Source organism: Oryctolagus cuniculus, chromosome 2, assembly GCF_964237555.1.
Source record: "Oryctolagus cuniculus chromosome 2, mOryCun1.1, whole genome shotgun sequence".
Taxonomy (NCBI): Eukaryota; Metazoa; Chordata; class Mammalia; order Lagomorpha; family Leporidae; genus Oryctolagus; species Oryctolagus cuniculus.
Window position 1 is genome coordinate 47,954,680 of NC_091433.1, and position 19,845 is coordinate 47,974,524.

The window sequence follows — 19,845 nt, forward strand, 5'->3', positions numbered from 1 at the left end:
TTTCTTTTCAAGTACTTTCAGAGCCTTACAAACAAGACATACCAGAAAATAACACAAGTTACATTTCCCTGTAAGTGTATAAAAACTGTGCAGAAGTTAACAAGGTTAAAATATCATAAAACATGGAATGAACAGAAAACTCTGGAAGCATTATTGCCTAGGTGAGTAGTAATGATTCATAAGAAACCTATCACCAAAACGCACACACAGCAAACACAGCATCCATTTCTTTCAAATCACAGGTACCGGAGAAGAAAAGAAACTAAAATGAGTGCTGCAAAGAAGCTTGCTCCAACTCCCTTCCCCTTATCCCTCAAAATCCAAAGGGCCTGGCAAAGAATAGTTTTCCTAACTTGTCATCATCTTGTGCAAAGCAATTTTAATCTCATTTCATTATTCAACAAGGCCAAAGAGCAACTTGTTTACAGCAAACTGCAAACCAATTCAACATTTTTAACTTAAGATTTAATTATCAAATTATCAAAAACGATTTAACTATCATGTCAAAGAAATAGTTATAAAAAGATTTAATTACAAGAATATTAAAAAACTGGTTTACTCTCAGAATTCTATTTCATTTCACTTCCACACATTGAGAAGGAAATGGTGACAATGTCTCGGATCTATGGCAGAAAAACTGAATCTAAATCTAGAATTGATTCTACTAGTTCGAGGAAGACACTCAGTAACAACAAAATATGCCAAAAAAAAAAAATCCTCAAAGCAATAACCTCTTCCTTCCTAAACATTTCCAACCTGGTTTTTTCTGTACATTTTTCTTTTCTTTTTTTTCCCAAGCTTTTGCCTCAATCGCTCTTCCTTTGGCTATTTATATCACTTAACTCCACAACTACTTCAGCTAACTCTATGAAACCCTTCTGGGAAAAAAATCACATCTGTACAAAAGCTAACATAAAAAACAGAAAGTTTAAATGATGTTCTTCATTCAATGTGCTGTCCATTAAAGGCCTTGCACTTTGGTCGTAAAGGCTGATAACCAGAAAGGAGACGGTTCCCAACAAAAAATTCAGCTTATAACCTCAGAAAGCTACATATAGGTAGCCACAATGAAGGTAAAAATACAACATAACCCCTCCCCATTATCTTTTAACTTGTAAAGCGCTCTTCCTTCTCAGTGCAAAAATACGTGTGGACACCCAAGAAGGCTTGCAGCACTGGGAGAAAATAGGAATTAAATGAATAAAGATCCGCAAAAACAGCCGGGAGGCAGGGTGGCGGGGAGGGAGAGGACACACCAGGCTCTCCAGCAGTAGGAACAAATCTGCACGCCCCCACCCGCCCCACCCACGCCTTACCCCACGGTTCGCCGGCACATTCCCCACCCCCACCCCTGCCCATGCCAAGGTTCCAACCCTCATTTTCAAAGCCATTTCCAGTTCACAGGGACGCCTCGCCTCTCCGGAGCCCTGCCCGCCCCACCCCACCCTACTTGACCAATTCCCTGAAATCCGGGGGGAGCCCCGGGGCTCCGCGAGAGGCACGAGCGGTCGCTAGGGGGTGATGGAAGGAGGAGGAGGGAAGCATCGCCGGATCAGTGGGCGAGGGGGATTTCTCCTTTACCTGCCATGTTCCGCTGCAAATGGTGCCCCTGCTGGGTTCCTCGGGGTCTCGGCTTCCCGAACTCACCCCCCTCACCTGAGGATGGGGGGGTAGAGAGGGCGGATGGCGGCGGATGGCACCTGTGGGGGGACAGGGCGGGGGCCGGGGGAGAAGAAAGGTGGAGCGGGCAGACCAGCCAGCCCGATGGTGGGTTTCACTCTGGGGCTTCCCGGCTCGTGCTCTTTCTCCAGCAGCGACAGCGGCAGAGGCGGCAGCGGCTACGACAGCGACAGCGGATTCAGCGGCAGGGGCAAGCGACTCCACTTTCAAAATGGCGCCGGCTGGCCAGGCCAGTGACGTCACCCAGGGGGCGGAACCTCCGGGTAGGGCGGAGAGCAGAGGGGGAGGGGCAGGGAGCGGCCTGACCGAACCCTGGCCACGCCCCCTTCCTGCCGCGCTTGGCCCCGCCCCTCCTGCTGCGTCCTCGCCGACCGGGCCTGCGCGGAGCCTTGGCCTGCGGGCTGCCTCCTTGGTCGTTTTGCGCTGGCTGTGTTCCCGCGTACCTCGTAGCGCCCCCAGCCTCCGGCCCCTTACCGGGACTCCAGGGCGGCCTCACCTATTCAGTTAATGTGCTTGCCTGCAGAGACTCGTGGGGTACTTGGCTTTTTTTTTTTTTTTTTTAAAGCGAGCTCCATTGCCACTGAAGAAAGTGGCGCTGTGGGTTGGCCCTGAAGCCACAGAACACAGAAATAAAGGGACAGCGGTGCAGATTGGCTCCTCAGCCAAGGTGAAAAGTTCACGGAGCTCAGAAGGACGAAGCTGGGCTGGGCCTATTTGGGTGACTTAAATTACCTTTACATGGGCCTCAGCAAGGGGCAAGAGTCCTTCTTGGCAACCGCAGGCAGTAAGAGTGGTTTTAAACAGAAAACTGAGATTGTTCTGAGCAGGGTGTGGCCGGAAAAGTGACCCAGGTTTGTCCAGCTGAAGGAGGTAGTCCTTTCACTCGCTAGGAGAGGGGCTCTGAAGACAGGCTGCCGAATGCTGACTCCAGGGCATGCAAGATGAGTTTTAAATCCCACCTTGCAGGAGTGCTGTTACGGGGAATGACTTAAGTTGAGTACTCGATAAATGTTAGCTGCCTTTGTTACTAGATTTGTACAGAAAGCATCTTCAACAGAGCTAAGAGGTGGAAGGAAGAAAAGGAACAGAAAACAACCGTCGTCGTCAGCCAAGAGGGGATGTGCACTTTTTTGAAAGATGCTCTAATGATGCTTACACTGTATCCTTTTAAAAAAATTTTTTTTTAAATTTACATGAAAGGGAGAGCGCTACCATGTACTGGTTCACTCACCAAATGCCCCCAACCAGGGCAGAATCCAGAAGTTAGGACCTCAATCCAGGTCTCCGAGTGAGTGCCAGGAACCCAATGACTTCAGCCATCACTGCTGCCTCCCAGGGCCTGCATTAACAGGAAGTTGGAATCAGGAACCGGAACCAGGTATAGAACCCAGATACTCTGATATGGGACACAGGCATCTTAAGCATTGGGCTAAATCTCTGCCCCTACGTGGTACACTTTACGCATCTCACATAATCACAGCGCCCTTATGAGAACAATATTCACATTTTACACATCAAAGACACATGCTGAAACATCCAAAGGTTGACTTGCAGACATTCAAAGACCCAAGAAGGGGACAATTAAGATAATAGCAGGGCTGGCATCCCATATGGGTGCCGGTTCGAGTCTCGGCTGCTCCACTTCCAATCCAGCTCTCTGCTATGGCCTGGGAAAGCAGTGGAAGATGGCCCGGGTCCTTAGGCCCCTGAACCCTTCCGTGGGAAACCTGGAAGAAGCTCCTGGCTCCTGGCTTTGGATCAGCACAGCTCTGGCTGTTGTGGCCATCTGGGGAGTGAACAAGCGGATGGAAGACCCCTCTCTCTGCCTCTGCTTCTCTGTAACTCTGTCTTCCAAATAAATAAATAAATCTTTTTTTAAAAAAGGAGATAATAATACTACCTATCATGTCTACTTTCTGCCTATTTGTGATCTTTAGAACAGTTTAATAGTAAAGCAATTTTTAAAACTAAAATTTTTAGAAAACTGGCGCCGCAGCTCAACAGGCTAATCCTCCACCTAGCGGCGCCGGCACACCGGGTTCTAGTCCCGGTCGGGGTGCCGGATTCTGTCCCGGTTGCCCCTCTTCCAGGCCAGCTCTCTGCTGTGGCCAGGGAAGGCGGTGGAGGATGGCCCAAGTGCTTGGGCCCTGCACCCCATGGGAGACCAGGAGAAGCACCTGGCTCCTGCCATCGGATCAGCGCGGTGTGCTGGCCACAGCGCACTGGCCACGGCAGCCATTGGAGGGTGAACCAACGGCAAAAAGGAAGACCTTTCTCTCTGTCTCTCTCTCTCACTGTCCACTCTGTAAAAAAAAAAAAAAAATCCATGAATCATTTTTTCATTAATCACATTTTCCATGAACTTTTAAAAAAATATTTATATAGTTGTTTATTTGAGAGGCAGAGTTAGAGAGAGATCTTCCATCTGCTGGTTTACTCCCCAAATGGCCTCAACAGCCGGAGCTGGGCCAATCCAAAGCCAGGAGCTAGGAACTTCTTCCAAGTCTCCCATATGGTTGGAGGGGCTCAAGCATTTGGGCTGTCTTCCACTGTTTTCCCAGTGGAAATAGCAGAGAGCTAGATGGAAGTAGAACAGCCAGGACTTGAATCAGCACCCCTACTGGGTGCCCTTGCCGTAGGCGGAGGCTAAACCTACTACACTATAGTGTCAGCCCCTCCATGAACTTTTTGAACATTTATTAATTTATTTGAAAGGCAGAGAGATATCTGCTGTGTCCTGTTTCCTTTGCCAAATGCACTCAACAGCCAGGGCTGAGCCAGGCCAAAGCCAAGAGACTGGAATTCCATCCAGGTCTCCTCAGTGGGTGACAGGGCCCCAAGTACTTGATCCTTCATCTGCCTCCTCCCAGGATACACTTCAACAGGAAGCTGGATTGAAAGCAGAGTATCCAGGGACCCAATCAGGCACTCTGCATTAGGATTCAGGATTGAGCTCCCGGTTTATGCCTGGCCCTGTTCCAGCCATACCAGGCATTTGGAGAGTCAACTGGTGGATGGCAGCTCACTGTCTTGCTCTGTCTGTCTCTCTGCCTCTCCGATAAATAATAAAAGTAAGTTTAAAAAAAAATCAGATATAGCTTCCTCCAGGAAGGCTTTGCTGATATCTTCAGCCATTCCCTCTGCATCTTTGGCTGTGTTGGTTGCCTTTACTAAATATTCCTAAAAAACAGAATACAACTCTCTTTGTAGACCATGTTAAAATGCTCTAAATATGTGTCTGTTACTATACTGAGCTCTCTGAGGGAAGGAAGTATGCGTTCATCTCTATATCATCAGCCACATAATTTGTTGCATTAATGGATGAATAAATAAATCTCTCTGGCTGGGGAAGAAAACCACAGAAGTGTAGGATCCTTAGATCCTGCCATTATCAGAAGTATTATCACACACCCTTCTTAACTCTGGAAGAAAGAGGCATTTTACAAGTGATCTACATTTATTAGGCAACATTTGTAAGTTGCTTATAAATTTGTCCCAACTACTTCCAATTGAGCCTTCATCTCCTTCTAAATATGTGCATTTTATCGAAGAGCATCCCATAGGACCCCATTCCCTCATCCACAAGTGTCGTGCAAGGTTTTATTCATGCGAGCTTCTAGCCAGAACGTCAGCAACTATCTATGTGTTAAAATGAACAACGTTTACTGCAGAACTGAGCTCAGCTTGGGCACATCAAGAGGAAACTCCCTCAGGGGAATCCTGCTGTGGGTCTGAGCTGAGAGGCACTCACAATCTCATCAGAGGAATAAAGCTAACAGGACCTACCTGTAGATGACCCAAGGTGGCTTTTCAGAGTATGTTACATAATCAGTGGAGAAACACGTTTTTCCTTGAAGAAGCATGTTTGTCACTGAAATGAAGAACACAAACCCTCCTCTCCACTAAATGAGAAGTGACTCTGTTGAACTGCTTCCGTCCTCCTGGCAGTTAAACCAAAGACTGTCCAGGAAAGACCATGAGTTGGAGACTAAAAGGAGAGATCCCTGATTAGAAATGCATATGGTTCCCGCCACGCCGGGAGTAAAAAAAAAAAGAAATGCATATGGTTAGAATTTTGCCCAGCCCAACACAGACATGCTTATTGAACTGAAACACTTGCAAAACCTTATAGGGAGAATTATAAGCAGTAGTCAGCTTTATGCATCCTTTCTTAAGAGCTACAAATTTGGCGGGAAGGTAGCTTTCTAAAACTCTACAGAGTCTATATTACAATGACAATTCATATTATAATGTTCAAAATCTAGAATTCAGTATAAAATCACCAAAATATCTTACTGTAGAAGATGTTTAACAAAAATAATGTGACTCTTCCAGGTGGATTATTACGTAGTCAAATGTTTGTAAAAACAGAGGAAATTGCTTGTGCCTTCGAGGCAAGATGCAAAGTGCAGATACAATGTGATCACAAGAATGTACAACAAACAAACACAAAATATGTAAGCCAAAAAGAACAGGAAGGAAATGCACCAAGGTGTTCACAGCAAAGTCTCTGGATAGTGACACAATAAAACAGTTTTTTCTCTTTTGACAATTGATTTTCTCCAAGTATCCTATAATGAACATTTATTAAGAGGAAAAAAAAAAACTAATTTTAAAAGTTCATTCTAAAGCTGGTATTAGAGCTTGATGATAATGTTTGTGTTACAGGTTTCTAACCTTAAAATAAAAGGTGTAGTCATTTAAAACTGTATGCATAGATGTGATTTAATCCATGGCTTGGTATGAAGCAGAAACATTTTATTTTTCTCTTAATAGTAAGCATATTTAAACATGAAGAAAAGGTAAGTAAATACATTTAATTATCTTCTGTTTGAAAATTGCAACCAAAAATCTTGTTCTACATTTTTATGAGAGGAAATAATTCTGTAGCATATAATCTGTGTATCTCTTAGGCATAAAAAGAAAAACTTTGTAAAATTAAACATTAACTCTGAAATATATTTTGTTTCATTTATTAAATTATCAGAAAAACTGTATAATATAAACCATTCTCCAAATAGCTTTTGTTGAGGAATGCATCTTTCTCTGTTCTGCCATTTCTTTTTTTTACCTGGTATTTGAGTTTAGCCACAACACAGGTATATGTTTTATGCCTATGTTACAGAAACAGAGGTTTAAGTTGGGGTGAAATTGGGCTGAACCAACCCAGTTTTCACAATAGGTACTCAAATTTCTTCTACTCTACCCCCTAACCTCCCCTTCGGTAATCACTTGGCCTTAGCTTCCAGTTTTCCAAGTAATTGAAAATTAACATCTATTTTGTTTTGAGAGAGCCATAATCACTATGTAATTCTTCCTTATATTGTACATTATACAAGCCTGTACTGCATGGCAACTTTCTTTTGCAGACCCTGGCTCTCCCCTCTGGCACATCTTCAATACAAACCCAAGGGTCATTTAGATATTTAGAATATAACTACATCTCCCAAATTGTCTCTTCTGCATAGTAGCTAACTCAGCCCTTCAGAGCTGCTTTTTTAACCCGACTTTGATTTCCATATCCTTGCATTATCTTGGCTTATCTTCCACATAGGGTCTGGTTGTTCAAGTACCTCAGATAGTGAAACCCAGAAATATGATTTGGGGCTGATTACTGTTACTCAATTGTTACTCAAATTGTATTTCCTTTGATTTTCCAAGAGCCCATTGGATTTAACAATCACAGAAAATGCAGCTCCATATTTTGTAGTCGGAGTCTTTTTTCATGCACAGCTGTTAATACCCATCTCCCAGATCTTTCTCCCAGCGACTCAGGAACTAAGGCAGCGTAGTTCCTGGAACACAGGAGGAACTTAGTAAATATTTGAATAAATAAGCGCAAGAATTTGTCTTATTCTGTATAATTTCCTTCATCATTGAGATTTTATTGGTTATTATTTAATGATCATACATAGAAGCTGTAAGCAATTTGAATAGAGTATTTAAAATTCATTCAGTTCCATTTTTTATTTATTCATTTATTTGAGAGACAAAGAAGAGCAAGAGAGAGAGAGAATGAGAATTCTCATCTGCTGGTTCATTCCCCAAATGCCCACAATGGCTAGGACTGGGCCAGACTGAAGCCAGGAGCCAAAAAATTCAATCCAAGCCTTCCAGCTGGTTGGCAGGAGCCCAACTACCTGGCTGTCACCTGCTGTCTCCCAGAGTGCATCTCAGCAGAAAACTGGAATCAAGAGCAGAGCTGGAGCTTGAACCCAGGCACTCTGATATGGGATGTGGTCATAACCACTATGCCCCAGTTGTAATTCTTTCTAAAGAATTATTCAATGACTTCAGCTTAAAATCTAATGATAAGAGAATTTTGTATATAAAATCATAAAGTATTGATAAATTCTTACATCTGATCTCCCCAGAATTCACAATTTAACTGTCCCATGACATGCTTATAAATATATACTCTTTCACAGCACATGGACAAATTATTAGGAAAAAATATAACCAAAGATGTTATAGGTAGATGTTATAAGTAGTGTATATGACAGCTTTTCAAAGAAAACTTCTTGGGCCCCAACCCAAAGATTGTATCTAATTAGGCAGGCCTTTTACAAAACATCCAGATGAATCTAAAGTGCAGTCAAATTTGAGATTTAGCACATGACTATGCATCCACAAGGTTGAGTAAATTAAGTCTTTAATGACAAATGCTGAGGGCAGGATACTGATAGTATTCCTACAGAGCTATGCTTATCAACGTATTTTCTTTTTTTTTTTTTTAAGATTTATTTATTTGTTTGAAAGATTTACACAGAAAGAGAAGGAAAGGCAGAGATACAGAGAGGTAGAGAGAGAGAGAGAGGTCCTCCACCCTCTGGTTCACTCTCCAATTGGCTGCAGCAGCCGGAGCTACATCGATCAGAAGCCAGGAGCCATGAGTTTCTTCTGGGTCTCCCATGCGTGTGCAGGGGCCACGCCACAGCCCTGCCCCTCAACATATTTTCCATGCACTATTAAGATTCTGTAAAGAGGGGCTGGCGATGTGGCATAGCGGGTAAAGCCGCTGCCTATAGTGCTGGCATTCCATGTGTGTGCTGATTCGAGTCCCAGCAGCTCCACTTCGAATCCAGTTTTCTGCTATGGCCTGGGAAAGCAGTAGAAGATGGCACAGGTCCTTGGGCCCCTGCACCCATGTGGGAGACCTGGAGGAAGCTCCTGGCTCCTGGCTTCGGATCAGCGCAGCTCCGGCCGTTGTTGCCAGTTGGGCAGTGAGCCAGTGGATGGAGGACCTCTTTCTCTGCCTCTCTTTCTTTCTGTGAACTCTTTCAAATAAATAAATAAATCTTAAAAAAAAAAAAATCTGTAAAGAGAAAGTGTTCAGGGCTGGCATTGTGGTCCAGGGCATTAAGCTGCTGCCTGCAACACTGGCATCCCATACAGGCACTGGTTCAAGTCCTGGCTGCCCCACTTCTGATCCCGCTCCCTACTGAAGTACATGGAAGACAGCACAAGATGCTTCTGGCTTTGGGCTGGGCTAGGCCAGGGGAGTGAATCAGCGGATGGAACATCTCTCTCCCCCTTTCTCTGTAACTCTGCCTCTCAAATACATCTTTAAAAATCACTAAGTCCACGTTTCTCCATATTCTCTTTACAAATAACAAAATACTTTGTTACTATTATTTTCCTCTTTTGATTTTCCCTGAAGATGAGCACATATTCTTTCATTCATAGGAAATGGTGTACAGAAGTCAGCTCCTACGGACTCAAAAGAGGGGATTATTAAACTTCTAGGACTCTTTTGAGCCGATTGTTGAAAACAGACACTGTTAAAAAATAAATTATATAAACTCACTTAAATGACTTACATTATAAGCAAAGGAAAAATTATTCAAGGTTCACCACTTCCTAATTATTTACATTTCACTGTTATCTTTGTTCTTGAAGTTATTTACATCTATTGTATCTGCATGGTGGAAACAGATCACAAAATATTTACATCTCAGAAATCAGCAAATGCTAGAGACCCAGGCTCTGCCCACCACCCCAGAAAGCTGGTTGTTGAAAATTTACCAGCACATCACTGCCCATGGCTTCCCTGATGTGCACATCAGTAAATCTCTGCCCTACAGTAATACTCAGTTTTTCCCTGATCAGTGTGTTTTCACCCTAAAGCCTTTCTTCCTGTTGACATGTTCCAATTCTGATAGCTTCCTGTCCATGATAAGTCTTACCTTTTTTTCTTTTAAAATTTTTATTTTAGAATGTTTATGAAAATACGCCTGGGCATTGCTTGGGAAACTTCCTATTTGGATGGCAGCATAGTGATGTTAGAATTTGTGCAGACATGAAAGAAGACTGGCCAACTGACATCAAAATAAAGCTATACTTAAGAAATAAAGGTTATTTTTGAGCTGCAATAAAAGTTGATGTGGACATGCCAGAGGCTGTTACTTATTGTTTCTAGCTATCCTGCCAGATAGTATTATTACCCAGTTCCCCCCCAGAAGGCAGTCCACAGCTCTGCTCGAGCATTTTTTTGATAATGGACTTTATAGACTTTCTTAAGCTATTGTTTCTGTATTTTAACCTCCTTTTAGATATCCATTATATTAGGTTTATTGTATCTTGCCATTGTTCAGTCGTATCTAGCTCAGGGCATTCTGTAGCATGTTGTGAAAAATCCTTCAGTGCTAATAGCTCTTCCCAGAACCTATGCTTAGAGATTCTGCGTTAACCCTTTGGGCTTATTGACAACATTGATGAAACGACATTTCCAAGGATCCTAATACCTTACTTACACATATTTTTAGCCATAGGATATTCCATCCTGAATACCAGACCCTTACCTGCACCTTCGCTGGGCCTTCTATTCTTCAGTTTTGCACGAGTAACTGGGGTACACTATAGGGTCTGATAAACAAGAACCTAGGAATCCTCTGATATTGATTTTTGCATTCTGTTCTACCATATACAGGTCTAGCCCATGTTGCTTCCACATTGCTTGGAGCAACAAATGGTTCAGTTTTCACTTAGCCAACTGGAAAATAGCTTTTGACGTTGGCTCATACTTCACAAAGTCCTGTCTCATTATTAGTACCGCCAAGTGCAAAGCTTGGTCCAACGTTGAGTCTGCCTTGATGCTGGAAGCCCAGAAGTGTAAGGGGAAAGGAGGGCCTTGCAGGTCTTCCTGTGTTCACCTTCCAAGTTTTTGAGTGAGCCACAGCCTGCTTGCTTGAGTTTTTAACCAAAATTCAAGTTTCAGAATACCATATGATTATTCATGACCAGAATAGCATCAATAATATTCTGCATTTGGTTAGTACATTATCTTTGTTAATTATATACATATATATAAAATCTCAAATATCTTCATAAGATAAATAAACAGTAGGGTTTAAGAGATTAAGGCATTTCTTACTAAGCAGTGGGAGTTTGCTCAGGGTCACCCAACCAGTTAGAAGAGATAGCTTGAGCTCACAAACTGTTCATTCTAGTGTTCCTTCCATTATCTCAGCAAGCTGCTTCTTTCTTTTCTTTTTTTAATCTTTATTTTTTATTTGAAAAGCAGAGAAATATTTTCTTTTCTAAAAAAATAATTAAATGTTTATTTATTTGAGAAGCAGAGTTACAGAGAAAGGGAGAGACAGAGAAAGAGGTCTTGCCATCTGCTGGTTCACACTCTAAATGGCTGCAATGGCCAGAGCTGGGCTGATCTGAAGACAGGAGCCAGGAGCTTTTTCTGGGTCTCCCACATGGATGGAGGGGCCCAAGGACTTGGGCCATCTTCTACTGCTCTCCCAGATGATTAGCAGGGAGCTGGATCAGAAGTTGAACAACTGGGACTCAAATCAGCTTCCATATGGGATGCCAGCACTACTGGAAGAAGCTTAACCTACTAAGCCACAGAGCCAGCCCTCAGAAAGACTTTCCATTTGCTGAGTTGTCCCCCAAATGCCTGCAACTGCTGGGGCTGGGCCAGATTGAAGCCAGGAGTCTGGAACTGCATCTGGGTCTCCCATGGGGGCTACAGGAATCCGAGTACTTGAATCATCACCTTCTGCCTCCCATGGTTGGCATTAGCAGGAAGCTGGATTACAAGTAGGGTGGCTGGGTCTTGAACCAGGCATTCTAATATGGGATGCAGGCAACCCAAGCAGCAACTTAACTGCTGTGCCAAATGTCTGTCCCCAAGCTGCTATGGCTGTACTTGTTTTTCTTTGTATTGTATTCTGATCAGAGCACTTACAGAAGGCAGGTCCTCAAACAAACACATTTTTAAAATAGAGTAACTGGCTGAGCAAAAATTCCTTGGGAGCAAAACATGTAAACTCACCTATGAGACCCCCAAATAAATCCTGGTAGGACTTTTTTCTCCCCTTATGTTTAGAACAGTCTCCCCTCCCCCTACAAAAGAAGGTTAGGAATGCTTGCTTCCACAAACACTTGTACATGGCTTTAGAGAAAATTGAGAGTTTAATGAATCAAATCCGCCTTACACTTAATAGACCTGCAAAAACCTCTCTGATATGGTATGTTAGTAGCTTTGCAATAAAAATTTAAATTTAATAACTTCTTAATTCAGAAGGCAATAAAACTATACCAAAAGTGAAACTTCAAATTGCTTTCAGCGAGGGAAATTAGATGAGGCACCCCTCTGCAAGTGCTATTTGAAGCACCCACCTCCACAATCTGAACTCCTCCACTACAGCAAAGTTTGCAGTCCCTACCAAGCTGCATAAAGAAAAAATGTGTGGTTTCTTTTGAAGGTCACACGAGGATGCTCTTGAGAGTCACCTCTTTGTTCCCTGCCAGAGTCTTTCCAAAGGTAAGATTTCCCTCTGGCATTAGTACCCACCTCCATAATTAAACCTCTTTCATCAGAGCAGGCTTCGTGGCCTCAAGCAAGTTACCCAAGGGAAAGCACTGCTTTGTGTCTGGGGTGGGAAGCTAATAAAAGCCAGACAACATGATAAGACAGTAACAGTTCCCACAAAGTTGGGAGACTGTGCCATAGCTCAAGTCCTGACACATCCATGAATAAATGGGTGGAAGGTACTTCCAAATAGCTAGAGCCTACAATAACAGTGCCAGTGGTGGCAAGCCACCAAGAATTCAGATAATTGAATTCACCAGTTGCCATGTTAGCAGACCTGAAGATGAACCCACAATAGCTAAGTGGACAGTAAATATTGATAACAAAAGTCTAGGTATTTTTTAATGATTGTGTAAACTTGACTGAATCCTGCTTGATTGGTCCCAACCTTGATTAGAAATAGAGACTTAAAAGCTGATCTCAAGAGTTTATAACAGAAATTCTGTCCCTATTACTGCAGAGAGGATTACAAAGGGGCTCATCAAATATCTCGTGTAGCTGCGTTGTACCTCTTGACCGACCCTTTTGGAAACAGCATTCCTCTCATTTGAGGAAATGGCACTCTATTCTTGGAAGGTCCTAGAAGAGTAAATTCTTAACACAGAAACATAAAAATAACACCTACAGAGAACTGTCTAGAGGTATGGTATATTTACCATAGATGACCAATATTTGGTAGACTTTATTTTTACTTGGGAAAAGCAGAGCAACAGAATGAGAGAGACAGAGACATCTTCCATCTGCTGGTTCACTCCCTGAATGTCCACAATAACCAGTTGTGGCTTCTTGACGGCCCAAATGTTTGGGCCCCTTCCACCCATGTGGTAGACCCAGATGGAGTTCGTAGCTTCTGGGTTCAGCTTGGTCCAACCTTGGCTGTTGCGGCCATTTGGGTAACAAACCAGTAGACGGAATATGTCTCTTTATCTCTGGCTCTCCTTCTCTCTGTTACTTTGCTTTTTCAAATAAGTAAATAAATCTTTTTTTTTTTCCTTAAAGATAAGGAGGCGCATACTCTCCTGCAAATCAGAGTTCTTTTTTTATATTTATTTATTTATTTGAGAAATAGAGTTACAGACAGAGAGGGAGAGACAGAGAGAAAGGTCTTCTGTACACTTGTTCACTCCTCAAATGGCCTCAAGGGCTTGAGCTGAGCCGATCCGAAGCCAGGAGCCAGGAGGTATATTTCTGGATCTCCCACATTGGTGCAGGGGTCCAAGCACTTGGGCCATTTTCCACTGTTTTCCCAGGCCATAGCAGAGAGCTGGATTGGAAGAGGAGCAGCCAGGATATGAACCAGCACCCATATGGGATGCTGGCGCCACAGGCAGAGGCTTTAGCCCACTATGCCACAGCACCAGCCCTGCAAATAAGTAAGTAAATCTTAAAAACATAAAAATGAGAAGATGGTGAGAGTACACTGTAATTCAGGAGATCCAAGCTGTGCCTGACCTGCTTCTACCAGCTGAGACCTGCATTGCTTTCTCATCTATAAAATGAAAGAAATAGGACTAGAATGTCTCAGTGGTCTTTTCTAGTTCTAAAATTATGATTCCACAGGGGGGAAAAGTTCTTTTTTTGTGGCCCACTCAATCCCACCTACTTGGTTTTCACCTCCTACAGTAAAAGGAACGTCACTCCTTAGATGTTTCTGCCTTTTTCTCTGGACTTTGCTCATGCAGATTTCATTGAGTCATCTACCTCTTCAAAAAAATCAGCTTTTTTTTTTTTTTTTTTTTTTTTGCTACCACCTCCTCTCTGTCTTCTGCTCTTTTGGTGTAACAAACTCATGAGGTTTGACGGTTTTAATGATCCAGAGCAGCTTTTGTTCTTCTGTTACTTTGGCTCTCCATCATAACCTCTGGGTTAAATAAAGGCTCTTAAGTGGTCATTGAACAATGGACGTCTTAGTTACACCCTAAAACATATAGATGAAAGCCAATTATCAGCTTATAGAGAAATATGCATGCACAGAAAAAGATTCAGAAAGGAAAATACCGGGAGTCGCAAGAGGCTGGAATGTCCAGATCAACTGAATGAGTGTCTCATTTATAAAGTAGGCATTAGAGCTGTTTCCCAACTTCGGTTGAACATCAGCTCATCTGAGAATTCAACACTGCTGATGCTTGGGTCCTACTCTGCAGAAATTCTGATTTGTTTGGCCTGCAGTGTCACTTGGACATTGAGCTTTTAAGTCTCCATATGTGAATAACATATAGACAAGGCTGAGAACCACGGCAAGGAGAGAAGTTAAAAATAACAGCAACAATAATTGGATCCTGAGCCTCATCTAAAGAAGGTGTGGCCCTGGAACTTGGCATTTTGAACAGTCACCATGGAGATGAGTCTCAGATAATTTTGGAAAGAAGCTCAGTTCCAGAACTTTCCTTTCAAATTCTCCCAAGTATATGCAGGGAAATCCTAAATTGAGGTCAGTGATTCTTGGGCTATTTCAAGCAAAATACTCTGTGCATATGTGAACATGCACTGTTCTGACCAGGGAATACATAGTTTTCCTAAGATTTTTAAAGGGGTCCATGGTCCAATATATCACAAACTGCTGATTTGTTAGAGAGAAAAAGATCAGATGAGATTACTTGGCTGAGATAACAAATATCTTTGTGTTGGTAGAATACTGGCCCTTGAAGATTAGTTCCCATCAATCAGTCTTCCTTGTTAAAAGTATCACTTAGAATGAAGTGCTATATTTTTATTAGGCCCTATGCGCTGATTAAATTGGGTTAATACTGCCCATTTTGTCCCATGGGAACGCCATGTCAAGCATCAGCATGGCTAGTTTCTGCTCATGGAGCTCACTAAATGAATTGGGTGCTCTGGGAAAGGAAGAACTACAGCAATAGAAGCTGCTGATACCTCCCCTGCACTTGCTAACAATGATGTAAGCCCTTTACATAAACTGTCACATGTTGCTTAACAATAGGACACATTCTTACTTTTTTTTTTTAAAGGATTTATTTATTTATTTGAAAGGCAGAGTTACAGAGAGAGAGGGAAAGACAGAAAGAAAAATTTCCATCCTCTGGTTTACTCCCCAAATAGCCTCAACAGCTGGGGCTGGGCCAGGCTGAAGCTAGGAGCCTGGAACTCCATCTGGGTCTCCCATGGGGGTGGCAGGGGCCCAATCACTTGGGCTGTCTTCCACTGCTTTCCCAGGCACAATGGCAGGGAGCTGGACCAGAAGAAAAGCATCCAGGCTCAGATTGAACCAGCACTCTCATGGGATGCTGGCATTGCAGGCATCAGCTTAACATGTTGCACTTCAATGCTGAACCCATTAAGACACATTCTTTTTTTTTTTTTTTTAAAGATTTATTTATTTCTTTATTTGAAAGGCAGAGTTACAGAGAGAGACACACTCACAGAGAGAGAGACTGATTGATCTTCCATTCGCTGGATCACTCCCCAAATGGCCACAACAACGGAGCTAGGGCACGCCGAAGTCAGGAGCCAGGAGCTTCCTTCGGGTCTCCCATGTGGGTGCAGTTGCCCTAGGACTTGAGCCATCCTCCACGGCTTTTCCCAGGCACATTAGCAGGGAGCTGGATTGGAAGTGGAGCTGCCAGGATTCAAACTGGCTCCCATGTGGGATGCCAGCACTGCAGGCCATGGTTTTAATCCACTGGCTACAGCACCAGCCCCCAACTAAGACACATTCTGAGACAACATCATTAAATTATTTTGTTGCTGCACAAGCATCATAGCATGAACTTGTATAGATGGTGTGGTCAAGCACTCAAAGTAGCTTCTTGATGCAATCAAGAGACACAGTAAATGTGAGATGCCTGAGGTACTGCCAGCACAATACTGCAAACTGTTTTGCAAGAAACTTGTTTTAAAAATAGAAGCACATTCTAATATACAATAAAATATATAGTGTAGCAAACACATTAAAATACAGTTTAGTGTATGCAATCATGAGATGTGGTAAGCATGAGCTGCTAAGGCTGTTACCTGGATAACATGGCATACTGATAATTCTGCTTTTTAAGTAGAAGGACTACTCTAAGACAACAATGAAGAGTATAACAGAGTGAATACACAGACCAGTAACATAGTCATTTATTATCACTATCCAGTATTACATGCTATACACACATGAGGGTTCTTCCAAAAATTCATGGAAAAGATACATTCTTTTTTTAATTCCAATTTTCCACAAACTTTTTGAAGTACTCTTGTAAGTATATGTACTGTACTTTTATACAACTGTCAACTCAATAGATGTGTTTACACCAGCACCATCACAAAGATATGAGCAATGTGCTAAGCTACAATACCACAGCTACGATGTCACTAGATGACATCTTGTAGGACCACTTGTCAAACACCGTGGCCTGTCATTGGCCAAAATTCCATTATGTGGTGCTTCACTATATTAACTTGCTCATGTCTCACAACAACCCTATGATGTAGGTGCTACTACAGTAATTTTATAGGTAATAAAATAGAATCACAGAGGGCATTAGTAACTCAACAAGGTCCCCAGCTAAGGAATGTAAGAGTTGAGGGTCAGACCCTGACAATCTGGCTTCAGGGTCCATCCTTAACTAAGTGTCACAGAAAGGAGATAGTGGACTGGCCAGTGAGTAGAGGTTTTGAAAAAATTCATTGTTGCAAAGCCAGTGCTGCTTTTCAGTCTTGTTACTGCTGAGCAAGAAATTTAGGATGACAATAGCCCAATTGGCAGTATTAGAAAGACAATTCTACAATCAAGGGAACTGGAGTAGGATACAATGAAACATGTTCTATCATTTTCCTTTATTTTAACTTATGTACAAAAATGGCGCATATTTATGGAGTACCACGTGATGTTTCTATACATGCATACATTGTGTAATGTCCAGTTCTGTAAACATATCCATCCCAAACATTTAACATTTATTTATGGTGGAAACATTCAAAATCCTTTCTACTAATTTCTTTTTAGAGAAATATACAGCACACCATCCTTGTTTATAGTCATCCTACTTTGAAATAGAACCCCAAACTTCTTATGCCTAACTGTAACTCAGTACCCAGTAATCGACCTTTCCCTCACCCTTCCTCCTGCTGCTCTCTCCAGTATTTCTGTTTATTCACAGGTTTCAAGTCACTTAAAAGTTGCTGCTGAGAACACAAACTGTGTTCTAAGTGCTCTTGGGAGACAATGCTTTTTGTGACTCTCAACTTTGAAGATGCCAAACAGGCTGTTTTGGTTTTACCTGGAAGATTCAGCCTCAGTATTCATCTTTTTTAATGACTTGTTCATTTATTTGAAAGGCAGAGTTACAGGGGGAGAGAGAGAGAGCTTCCATTCTGTGATTCACTCCTCAAAGGGCTGCAAAGTACAGGGATGGGCCAGGCTGACTCCAGGAGCCAGGACTCCATCCAGGTCTCCCAAGTGGGTGGCAGGAGCCCAAGCACTTGGGCAATCTTCTGCTGCCTTCATAGGTACATTAGCAGGAAGCTGCAGCAGAAAGAGCAGCAGGGACTCAACCGGCACTCCAATAAAGGATGCTGGCATCATAAGCGGTGGGTTAGGTGGCAGCTTAACTCGCTGTACCACAACACCAGCCCTAGCCTCAGTCTTCTTTGTGAGTAACTGAATCCCCATGAAGGAAGTCTAAAAGTGCTGTTATGAAATATGTGCCTTTTTTTTTTTTTACCCATCGGGAGGTACTGCATGGGTGATTCCATGCTAAGGAAGAGTCGTTCTTGTTCCCAAAGGAGGCACTTCCTACAGGTGATGCATGGAAACGTGCTTTATGGCTTTGGTTCTCAAAGAGTAAGAACCTTGGCTGTCTTCAGAGTGAACTTCTGTCCTTCCACAGAAATGGTCTTCATGGCAAAGTTAAGACTCTTATCTCCATCGTGTTACTGCAACTCCTAAAAATGGATGGAAGCGCTATTGTATTCATGTGTGCCTCATGTTTTCGATCCATCAAAGCTTTGCACTGAATTAGAAGAATTTCACTGTTGAGTCCTGAATTTTCTTCTTTAACTCAGTGGCATACACTTGCACTCCCAGTGACTCACTACACAGCTTCTCCTCAGTACCCCCAAGGGCAGCAGTGTTGAAGGATATGCCCACCCCTGCCACTAAGCAGAACATCTTTGGGGACCTTGCAGCCAAGTTATTGATCTTGACCGAAGCCACATAGTGACATAAACAAACCATGGGGGGATGGAATGGCAGACGTGCAGCCCATCACCGTCCCACAGAACCTAAGTATGTTTCTAAACTGTCAAAAGTTTGCTGAATTGCTTATATGCTGTGAAATGTCACAAGATTGTTGTTCAGTTGACAATGTAAAAACTACAAACTTTTTTGATCAAAATAGAAAAGAAAAAGAATAGCTATGAACATACTTGTATGGTTAAACTGATGACAACATCTTTGTCCCATCCTTACTTGGGTGGCATTATGCTTGCCTGTCATCAACATGTTTGTGATATTATCTGCTCAGACTTTGCATTTCTTTGTAGACACACTTTTTAAATATTTATTTATTTGAGAGGGGGAGAGAGAGTGAGAAAGAGAGAGAGCACTCCCATCTGCTAGTTCACATCTCCAAATGTTGGCAATGGCAGGGACTGGACAAGGCTGAAGCCAGGAGCTGGGAGCTCAAACCAAATCTCCCACTTGGGTGACGGAGATGTAACTACTTGGAGCTGTTGCTTGCTTCCTAGGTTGTATATTAGCAGGAAGCTGGAATCAGAAATGGAGCCAGGACTGGCGCCATGGCTCTCTTGGCTAATCCTCTGCCTGCAGTGCCGGCACCCCGGGTTCTAGTCCCGGTTGGGGTGCCGGGTACTAGTCCTGGTTGCTCCTCTTCCAGTCCAGCTCTTTGCTGTGGCCCAGGAGGACAGCAGAGGATGGCCCAAATGCTTGGGTCCCTGCACCCACATAGGAGACCGGGAGGACATTAGAGGAGTGAACCAACAGAAGGAAGACCTTTCTGTCTCTCTCTCTCACTGTCTATAACTCTCTGTCTGTCTCTCTCTCTCTCACTGTCAAACTCTGCCTGTCAAAAAATAAAAAAAATAAAAGGAAGGAAGGAAGGAAGGAAGGAAGGAAGGAAGGAAGGAAAGAAAGAAAGAAAGAAAGAAAGAAAGAAAGAAAGAAAGAAAGAAAGAAAGATAGATAGATGGAGCCAGGACCCAAAACCCAGGCACTCTGATAAGGAATGTGGAAATCTCAATTGGTGTCTTAACCACTGGGCCAAATGCCAATCCCAGTGCTCGTGTTTCTGACTCTCCATCTTGTCCCTCCGCCCACGAAGGGTTTCAGAATCTTGTCCACTATGCTCTCACTATCATGAAATACTTGACATAGG

The 19,845-nt window shown here is 42.9% G+C and overlaps 1 protein-coding gene and 1 long non-coding RNA gene across 8 annotated transcripts in view; one reads left to right on the plus strand and one right to left on the minus strand.

Annotated features, from left to right (window-relative positions):
- PPP2R2A (protein phosphatase 2 regulatory subunit Balpha) overlaps positions 1-2,287 on the minus strand; it is an 85,829-nt gene extending 83,542 nt beyond the window's left edge. Inside the window, exon 1 of one of the 7 annotated variants that reach the window (XM_070067918.1) lies at positions 1,582-2,287. Coding sequence is in view for 1 of the 7 variants with exons in the window: in NM_001171075.1 (NP_001164546.1) it covers positions 1,582-1,588 (7 nt within the window). In the remaining 6 variants the exon portion in view is untranslated. Of the gene's footprint in view, positions 1-204; positions 323-1,581 lie in introns of those variants that run through there. The other 6 variants (XM_070067915.1, XM_070067917.1, XM_070067920.1 and 3 more) reach the window with 6 other exon arrangements.
- Positions 2,288-2,711: 424 nt separating this feature from the next.
- Positions 2,712-3,616, plus strand: LOC138848457 (uncharacterized). The gene is made up of 2 exons (XR_011386254.1): positions 2,712-3,058; positions 3,334-3,616. It is a non-coding gene; the product is annotated as an uncharacterized lncRNA (long non-coding RNA).
- The last annotated feature ends 16,229 nt before the right edge of the window (positions 3,617-19,845 follow it).